Source organism: Corvus brachyrhynchos, unplaced genomic scaffold (genome assembly GCF_000691975.1).
Source record: "Corvus brachyrhynchos isolate BGI_N302 unplaced genomic scaffold, ASM69197v1 scaffold479, whole genome shotgun sequence".
In the NCBI taxonomy this organism is placed as follows: Eukaryota; Metazoa; Chordata; class Aves; order Passeriformes; family Corvidae; genus Corvus; species Corvus brachyrhynchos.
The window spans coordinates 427295-437224 of NW_008240089.1; the positions used below are offsets into that span (position 1 = coordinate 427295).

The following is a 9930-nucleotide window of genomic DNA, read 5'->3' on the forward strand; positions in this document are numbered from 1 at the left end:
GGCAGGACCTGCCCGGTGTCACCCACGGCACCGCAGGGACCGGGGGAACGCGCCGGGCCTGTTCTGCCAACCTCCCCCGCCCTTTGCAAACCCCAAATTCCGGGCAGGGGACACGTGAGGACAGCAGGCACCGATTCCCTGCGTTCCCTTGGAGCGACGTTGTGTCCATCCCACTGTCCCTGGGGATCTGGGAGCTGGGAGAGGATTCATAGACAGCTCAGCAGTGCCAAAATTGGGGTCACCCATATTTGGGGTTGTTCTGGTATTCCAAGGCTCAATTTTGCAGTTGAAATCTCTTTCGTTAAATATTTCAGCTTCTCATTAAATATTTCACATTTCATTTCCCGATCCAGGTTTTTCAGGGAAGGCGTTGCAGTCCTCTGTGGGCACAGGGTCAGCCATCCTGATGAGGTCCCAGAGGAGTGTCTGGGGGGGAATATTATCCCCTGGACCATGTGTAGGACCGGGGATTCCATCCCCACTTTGAGGACAGGCTCTGCTATGGGGCAGGGGACTGTGGGGACTCCAAGGTCTGGGACCTCCGTGAGCACCTTGCTGCACGCCAGGATCATGGAATCATGGAGTGGTTTGGCTTGGAATGGGCTTTAACCAGCCCCCCGTCACACCCCTGCCATGGGCAGGGACACCTTCACAAGACCAGGTTGCTCCAAGCTCCGTCCTTGGACACTTGCAGGGACGGGGCAGCCACAGCTTCTCTGAGCAGCCGGTTTGGGATGAAACCAGAGAGCTGTCAGCGCATCCAGGCAACACCTCCCTGACCTCGGCTGGAAAAAGGTGCGAGGATCTGGGCGCGGTTGTGGTTGAGCCCCAGCAGAAGCAGGGCCAGGCCAACAGTACCATCTCCTGGCCGCGGGGAGGGCTGCGAGGGGCGAGCAGGGCTGGGGGAGCCGGGTGGGACACGGGCCGTGCGCTGGGAGGGACGGGCTCGCAGCGCCCTTCGCAGGGGGAGGCGCTCCAGGAGGGGTTTGGATTCTCCCGATTCCCACGGGCACGGAACCGAGCAGGAGACGGGGAGCCCAGGCTGGATTTTGGGCTGCTGGAGGTGTTTGGTGCAGCCTGGACGTGGCAGTCCTTGTACCAGTGACACCAGCAGGACGAGCTGGGGGAGCATCCTGCCCACCCCTCATCCCAGCCCCAGGCACTGGGATGTCTCTGGAGATGAGAGACCACCCAGACCACCCGTGGTTGGCAGGACTTCATTGCTCTCATCTGCTCCTCTCCTGAGTGCTGCACCTTGGGGTGATGGCTCTTGAGCTCCTGTGACCTCAAAGAGCCTCCTGACCCCTCAGACGCTGGCTGGGACCTTTGGGAAGTGAGGACACCCCACTGGGTGTCCTCTTCACCTGGGCAGCTTTGCTGGGAGGTGAGTGCATCCCAGCTCAGGTGCTCCTGGTGCTCCTTCAGCACACACAGCTTCTCCCTCCATCGAGCCACCCTCACCTCAGGCTTGTCCATGTGGACAACATGTGCGCCACATCCTTGTCACCACCCGTGTCTTCTCTCCTTTCACCGCTCTCCTCGTGTTTGGTACACGAGGGTGTTGACCTGACGGCTTCAATTATCCCAGGGCTGCTCGCTTCCTGTAATAAAAGTCCTTAAAAAACCATTCTAGAAACGATACATTCAAATGATCACCTTCAATGTGTGCCCAGGGCTACATTTTTTACATTCAAGGTGATCTCAGACACTTCCGTTTGTTTTCTTAATTAATTTAAATTCTCTGGAAAACACTCAAGCATTTTTTTTTGTCCCTTAAATTTGCAGGTCCACAAAAAAAAAAATCCTATTTCTTGATGTCCGAGCTACCCAGGCAATATTCCCTCATCCAAACAGGCACTCCCAGATTTAGACTGTGCAGCCAGAGGTTATCTGATCCCTCGGCACTGCAGGATAAAGCTCCAGAAACTTGAGGGTGTTTGGACAGCTGACCCCACTTCATGTTCCTCAAAGAGCTGGACCTGGGGGCACCTGAAATACCTGAGAGAAGGTGGGAACCACTTCTCAAGATTCCCCAGGGGACATCACTCATCCTTTCTGCCCCCATGGAGGATTCCTGAGGATCTGAGGACATACTCTGGGGTTGTGTGGCTGAAGTGAAGGTCAACCCAAGAGTGTCTTGATGGAAGGACAAGATCTTAATTCCTTTGCCTGTGAGATCCTGAGATTAGAATTCTATTCTCAGCACTGCTGAATTTCTCAGTGGCTGTGATGAGTTCCAGGTGTAATTCACTCTCCATTCCTTCCTGAATTGCAGAGTTTAATGTGTTAAGCCACGGGAAGCAGTGGAAGGAGAAGGAACACATGTCTTCTGTCAGTAAATAAGTTTCTTCTGTAGGTAAATCAGGTTTTTACAGTATAAATATAGGATTAGAGAAAAAAAATTCCTGTCTGGAGTCCTGGGACTTGGATTTTCAGGGCCACGAGGAGTTTGGAAAACAGAGGAAGATAAACATCTTTCCCAAGCAGAAATATTTTGGTAATGTCACATGGTAAATAGCTCATCAAGGGATTGATTATACGCAACTTGGTGTTTGCTTATCATCTGCAGCTTGAGCACATTCAGCGCCGCTCCCGAGGGATGGGTTTGGAATCTGTGTAACGAGGAAAACACGGGATAGATAGAGGGTAAAAACCGGGATGTGATGTGTGGGAAAGGGGTTCCTCAGCCTCCCTCTGCTACTCTGGGATGGGAAGCGCTGTGGGCAGAATATGGAGTATTTTTGTTTGTTTATTTGTTTCTAAGGAGTTTCTCCTCCAGCTTGGAGCAGGGAATTCACGGCTCCTGCTGCAAACATGGGAGGAAAAGGAAGCAGGTGAGGTCTGTCAGGATGTCTCACACAGCTGCTGGAGAGCCAGGGTTGGACCCTGCAAGGAATCACAGAATCATTCAGGTTGGAAAAACCCTCTGAGATCGAGTCCAGCCATTCCCCAGCACTGCCAAGGCCGCCACTGACCCCTGTCCCCAAGTGCCATATCCACAGGGCTCTTAAACCCCTCCAGGGATGGGGACTCCACCCCTGCCCTGGGCAGCTGTGCCAGGGCTGGACAACTTTTCCATGAAGAAATTTTCCCCAATATCCAACCTAAACCTCCCCTGGCCCAGCCTGAGGCCGTTCCCTCTCCTCCTGTCCCTGTTCCCTGGCAGCAGAGCCCGACCCCCCCGGCTGCCCCCTCCTGTCAGGGAGCTGTGCAGAGCCACAAGGTCCCCCCTGAGCTCCTTTTCTGCAGGGAACGTTGGGGATTTCCAAAAGGGCTCCCCATTCCCCAGCAGCAGGTCCATACACAAGTTTCCAAATAAATTTCCTTCTTAAATTTCATCTATTTCCACCAAGAGATAAGAGCACCGAGCCCCGGGCAGGGTGTGTGACAATCTGCCACCCCCTGGTGCTGTCCTGCTTCCCATGGTCAGATAGACCCGTCAGCCATGGACATTATTAACAGGAACAGGCTTTTGCCACAAAAATTCAGCTCAGGCCTGGGCACTGATAAAGCCCTGGCAGCTGGAGAGTCTGTCCCACAACGCAGGGACAGGGAGGTGACACCTCCTCCCCATGAGCCCAAGAGAAGAGCAGAGAAGAGCCACAGTGCCCGCAGCCAAGGGGTTCAGGCACTGGGGCTGCTCTACCATCTCTGGAGGCTGCAGGATGCCAAATCCTGCCGTGGATCCTCCTGCTGTGATGGCCACCAGCTTCCAGGGGCTTCAGCAAACTGCCCAAAACAGATTTGTCATCACTGCTCCACAGCAGCTCCGAGGGTTGGCATCCCCTTCAGCTGTGTCCCGTCAGTGGCTCTCAGACACGTGTCCTCCACGGCGTGGGTGGATTCGGTTCTGTTTAATAAAAATAACAGTTTCCTCCTCGCCCCTGCTCCAGGAAGAGGAGGAGGAAGGGTTGAAGCCATGCATTATCTGGCACAGCTGGACCCTGGCGCTGGGCACAGGGCTGGGCTGCTCCAACCAGGGCACCTCCAGGAAGCCTCTGGCATCAGCAGGTGCTGGGGGAGAGCAGCCCCCAGCCCAGCTTCAACAGGAGGAGGGGTTTCATGGAATCCCATGGTGGTTAATGCTGGAAGGAGCCTCTGGAGGGCACCTGGTCCACACCTCTGCTCCAGCAGGGGCCCTAGGACTGTGCCTAGAAAGGTTTTTAATACCTGCAAGGATGGAGAGCACACAGCCTCCCTGGGCAACCTGTGCCAGTGCTCCATCAGCAGTAATAAAGTGTTTTCCTGAGGTTCCAGGTCGTGCCCACGGACTTTGGGTGCTGCTGAGAAGAGCCTGGTTTCATCCTCCCTTCAGGTAGCGATGAGATACCTCTGAGCCTTCTCTTCCCTAAACAATCCCAGCTCTCCCAGACATTCTTCCTGGGTGAGGGGCTCCAGTTTTTCCCTCATCCTTCATCAAACTGTCCCCTGTGTGTCCATGTCACTGCTGTAGTGGGGCCCCAGAGCAGAGCAGAGGCCTCCAGGGATGGCCTCACTGAATTTGGGAATGATCCCTCCCTCATCCTGCAGCCCAGGATCCCATTCACCACCTTTTACCAAGGGCCCACTGGTGGTTCATGGTCACCCCTGTGTCCGGCAGGACCCCCAACCCTCTGTCCCAGCTGGGTGTCCCCCAGCACATCCTGGTGCCTGGGGTTGTTCTTCCCCAGGGCCCCCAAACTCCGAGTTCTGCCCCAGCTGCCTCCTTAGGCCGAGCCTGGAGGTCCCACAGCATTTTTCAGCCCTACTGGTACCAGAGTTGGCCCAGAAATGGAGACACCAGAGGCCTCAGGGCTCATCCTGGCTTCTGTGAGCTCAGGGCAGACTGCCAACCCTCCTGCTGAGGAGGGAACACTCTTCTGAGCCCACGGCCAGCATCGCTCCTCGAGAGGCCCAGGTGGGGTAGAGCCTGATCCCAGCTCCCAAAGGGTGGGCACAGCTTGAGCAGCTCTTTCCCACCTCTCCCAGTGAATTTGGGGGGAAAAGGACCAGCACAGGGAGTGCAGAGATTGTCAGTGCTTTATTGGCAGCAGGTGCCCAGTCCTTGCAGGGACAGCAGCACAGGGACACCACAGCACCCCAGAGCTGGCCCACAGAGGGGTATAGGGCTGCCCCAGGCTGGCCAGGGCACTGTGGGAGCTGCTGGAGGGGGCACCATCCCCATCTCTAGGTGGTCCAGAATCGGGGTGACAGGGCCACGCTGTCACTGCCCTGGGGCTGCAATGCTCCCACCATCCTCCTCCTCGTCCCGGTCTGTCAGCAGCTCTGAGGGGTTGGGACCTTGTTGGGGCAGAGCCCCGGAGGGTTGTTCCTTCTCTGGGCTGCAGCCCAGGCCTGCAGGAGATGGGCAGAGGGAAGGGTGAGGAGCTGGCTGGTCCAACCTCCCTCCTGTGCTGGAGGTGCAGGAGGCACCCATGGGGATCAGCTCTGGGTCACACAGAGTGGGATGAGCCCGTCCAAGGCTGCATCAGAGACCCCCCCACACAGCGAGGAGGATGGAGAGACCCTTGGGGCCTGGAGCAGAGATGCCACTGTGGGGACAGGCCGGGGTGTTTGCTCCAGGCTGGAGCAAAAAGAGAGAGAAGCTGGCCAGGAGCACAAGGTGGAGATGGCAAAGCAGAGAGAATGGGCTGGGGGGGGGTTGGGAATGGTGCCTCAGGGGCCGTCACCTTCCTCATCCTGAGCCTCTGACACCTTCCCCTCCAGGCTCTGGGACAGCAGGGTCAGCCTCTTGAGAGCCAGCAGGGCTTTCCCTGTTTTCTGCAGGGAAGAGAAGGAGCACTGAGCCCTTTAGCCTGAGCCATCCCCACCCCCGTGTCCCCGTCACGCTGCCGGGTACCTGCCACTTGCGACGCGCCAGGAACTGCCTGATCCTCTCCTTCGACAGCACCTTGGGGCTGCTGGGCTGGGGGTGCTGGAGCCAGGGGTGCAGCAGAGCCCCTGCACTGGGGAGTCGCCGGCTGCAGCACACAGAGGGGGGGTCACAGGGGCTGCTCCACCCTCAGACTCTCACATCTGGAGTGTCCCCGTCACCAAACAGGCAGAGCTTTCCCCTGCCCACCCCCTCAGCACCCCAAAACCCAGCCCAGCCCAGCTCAGCACCCCACAGCCACCCCCAGGCCCTACCAGGGGTCCTTCTGCAGCAGTTGGTTGATGAAGTCCTTGGCTTGCTGGGAGATCTCTGAGAAGGTCTCCTCCCCAAAGTCCCACTGGGCAGCTGTGACATTGCTCAGTGTCTCCATGTCGGTGTCCCCCTGGAAGGGGGACTCCCCCCCCAGCCTGGAGAGGTGACCCCAGGACATCAGTGACAGCTCAGCCCCCTGCAGCCCAGCCTGCCCTGCCCAGGAGGGCACTCACAGGATGTAGCAGATGACACCAACACTCCACATGTCCGTGGAGAAGCTCACGGGCTCAAAGGCGACCACTTCTGGAGCCATGAACTCAGGGGTGCCGTGCAACACCTTCACGGGGGTGTCTGGAGCTGCAGAGAAGATGCAGGAGGCCAATTGGGATCTCCCCGGGGCAGGTGTCCAGCTGGGATTGCCGTGGGACAGGTGTCTGGGACACAGGACACACCAACACACCCCAGGTGGATGAGCCCCTGGGCCCAGAGGGAGCTGCCACCCTCCAAGGTCCACTGCAGGTCCTGGTGCCCTCCTAGAGCATCTCTGTGTGCCAGGCACCCACAGGCACAGGGGGCTTGGGGGTCTCCAGCCCAGCAGCAGGGCTGGGCACACCCAGCTTTCCCCAGAGCATCGTATGGTTGTCAGGAAGGGCCCTGGTTTGGTGTCCCAAGCAGGAGGACACCAAGCTCCTCGCTGGCGTGCCAGGCCAGATCCTGTCCCTGTGCCAGTGCCAGTCCCTGCCCTGGACCTCCAGGAGCCCCTTCTTGCTCACCTAGCTTGCGTGCCAAGCCAAAATCGATGATCTTGACCCAGTGGCTGTCGGGGCTGACGCAGACGATGTTCTCGGGTTTGAGGTCGAGGTGGACGATGGCCTGGCCGTGCATGAAGCGCAGCCCCTCCAGGATCTGCCGCACGTACTGGGCACTGCTGGGCTCCGTGTGCTCGAAGTCATCGTCCACAATGCGCTCAAAGAGTTCCCCACCTGCCACACTGGGGACAGCGAGGTGCTGGGGACCCCTTTGGGATCTACCAGCCCCAAGGAGGGGCAGCCCCACCAGAGAACCCGGACTCGGTGCTCTGGGAGGATCTCACCACTCATAACTCCGGAGTCTCCAGGTTCCCCATCCCTCCCACACCTCACAACACAGGGGCCCCTCGCCACCTTCAGAGCTCCCCCTGGCAGAGCCCAGCACTGCCCCACCACCCCCAAATCTGACTGTCCCCCCACTCACTACTCCATCACCATCACCAGCTCGGTGGGGCCCTGGAAGGCGTCGAGGCACTGCACGAGGCGTGGGTGATGCAGGAGGTTCATCAGCTCCACCTCAGCCTGAGCCGTCTGCTTCTCCTTTGCTGTGCGCGTCCGGAAATATTTCCCGGCCCGGATTTTGCCGGTGGCCTTTTCCTGCAGCCTGTACACTGTCCCAAATTTCCCCCTGGGACAGAGTGAGGATGAGGGATGGAGGAGCCACCACCACCCGCCTGCATCCCCCCAGGGCTGTGCATGGACAGCCATGGGCCACCCCCAGCTGGTGGGGACATGGCACCCTCACTTACTCCCCCAGCTTCTCCAGCTGCGTGTACACATCTGAAACCTTGTCCTGGCTGTTGATGACCACATCACAGTGTTCAAAGGCCTCCTCAGCTCCTGGGGGATGGATTAAGGTGGGCCATGCAGGGATCCCCCATGTTTTGGGGCCCAGGGGCCTGTCTTCCCCTCCAGCACCAATTTCTGTGTCTCCCCTGCTCCCTCTGGGACCAACCACCCTTCCCACACAGTGTGGATGGGACCTGGGGAGAACATGGGGACAGGAGCCCCTGGAGCAGCCCAGCACCCTGCAAGTCAGGTTTGGGGTAAAAGGTGCCTTTAGGATCAAAAATTCAAGAGAAGTGGGCCCAGGATGGGATGGAGATTGGTGCTGATAGAGGGAGATGGATGGAGTCACACCAGGGCTGGAGTCCCCTGTGCCTCCCCGGGGCAGACTGAGGGCTCTGCTGTACCTCCTGCCTGGGACATGGTGGTGCTGCCAGCTCCTCAGAGGGCACTGCCACAGTCAGGACAGGAGCTGGATGTGTCCCCCAGGCTCTGGCAGCCCCGAGCTGGGATGGGGGTGCTGGGGCAGGTGACGGCCGTGTCTCTGCTCCAGCTGCTCCTGGGGGCTCTGCACCTTCTCCCTGCCACAGGAGACCACCGGCATTGCTTCACCAGCACCCACACTCCCCATCCCCCCTGAGGGAGCCCTCTTGATGGGCCCAAAGCCAACTTTTAAAGCAAGACCCCTTTTTGGATGGGGACAACCCCTTCCCAGGAGAGCCTCAGGCTCCAAGCCGATGTTTTCCCCATGCGCTGTCTTACATCAGCCAGGAAATCCCCAGGAAAACCGCACTTCTAGGGCAAAGGAGCTGCTTCCTTACACATCCGCACCACACTCTGTCCCCAGAAAGGCTGGGAGGACAGGACAATGACACCCAAGGGTGTCAGGCAGCAGCACCCAAACCCCAACCCAAGAGCCACAGCACTGACCTGTCACTGTCCAGTCCCTCCTGTTCCAGGCCACCTGCAGGTCCCTGACCTTTCCCAGTCACTGCAGAGCCACCAGAGAGCTGGGGAGGGAAGGAGGGGGTGATGCTGGAGGTTGAGGACACCTGGGACCACACATATGGGAATGTCTCGGGGTACAGCTGGGAGCATCCCTCCCACTCCGGTGCTGGGAACAGCCCAGACTTTCCCCTCCCTTTCCTTCCCAGCAGAGCGCTTCCGGACTTGGGGGATAAACAACCCCCACCCCCAGCGAGCCGTCCCCAGACCGTGGCCCAACACCCCCAACACCCCACTTGGCACCGTGCAGGGCCACAGGTTTGCAACACGGAGGGCTCAGGCAGAGAAGCCCCAGGGCAGGGAGGCTGCAGAGACCTGACACACCTCATTACAGGGCAGAGACCGCAGCCCTGCTCTGCCCTCCCAGCCCCTATCCAGAACCCAGAACTTCTCAGGGGTTAAATCCACAGTCAGCCCAGCCCCGGCCAACCCCCGCCTCCTTCCCACCCATGGGTGGGTTCCTGCAGAGGGGTTGAGCACCCACAGCTGCCCCCCGTCCCTGCTCCACCTGCAGTCAATATCCCAGCAGAGCCATTGCTCTCCCCAGGACAAGCCCTGGGTTTCGGCTTCACGGAAGAGGGGATGAAGGTGAACGGGGAGTTGCAAAACTCCTCCGGGCCTCCAGACCAGGTCGTTTGGAGGAAAAATGCGTTTCCCAGCTTTTATTCCCCAAAAGCAGGAGCGTTCTGGCACCCGGTGCTGCCATTTGCCCAGTCTGCCCAGATTTAAAATGGGAAGAACACCGTGATTTCCTCCCGGAGCTGTCTCCAGACCCGGGGATCAGGCAGTGGCACCTCACAGGGACCCGAAATGCCTGGGGAGCCCGGTGTCACAGCAGCCGGAGCAGAGGGGCTGTCACCTGGGGTTACCTGCTGTCCGGAGCCGGGTCTCGGGGAGATTTGGGGCCGTGCCAGAGCCGCCAGACGCGTCCCAGTGCCGCTCCCAGGCTCGGCCAAAGTCCACGGCAGGGATTAGGGGACGAATGTCCCCAGGGCAATGGCAGGGTCACCACGACCTCGCTGTGCCTTTGTCACCGCGACCTTGCCAGCGGAGGGGCAGAGCTGGGGACGGGGGTGCGGTGGGCAGGGGTCCCCCCCGGCTCCCGGGGGGTGAGGGACGTGTGGATGCTCCGGGCTCGGCGGTGCCGCCAGCGCTCGGCTCGACCCCGCTGCGATATCGACTGCCGGGGACAGGATAGGACACGGG

The 9930-nt window shown here is 59.3% G+C and overlaps 1 protein-coding gene across 1 annotated transcript; it reads right to left on the reverse strand.

The window, feature by feature from the left end:
• Nucleotides 1-5001: 5001 nt before the first annotated feature.
• On the reverse strand, nt 5002-9846 carry LOC103622688 (myosin light chain kinase, smooth muscle). The gene is made up of 11 exons (XM_017744758.1): nt 9594-9846; nt 8650-8729; nt 8127-8300; nt 7683-7773; nt 7358-7561; nt 6898-7115; nt 6358-6481; nt 6127-6279; nt 5840-5960; nt 5670-5760; nt 5002-5334 (listed from the first exon to the last, which is right to left on the reverse strand). The coding sequence occupies exons 3-11, from the start codon at nt 8140-8142 to the stop codon at nt 5204-5206; spliced, it is 1149 nt and encodes a 382-aa protein (XP_017600247.1). The 5' UTR covers nt 8143-8300; nt 8650-8729; nt 9594-9846; the 3' UTR covers nt 5002-5203.
• Between the last annotated feature and the right edge of the window lie 84 nt (nt 9847-9930).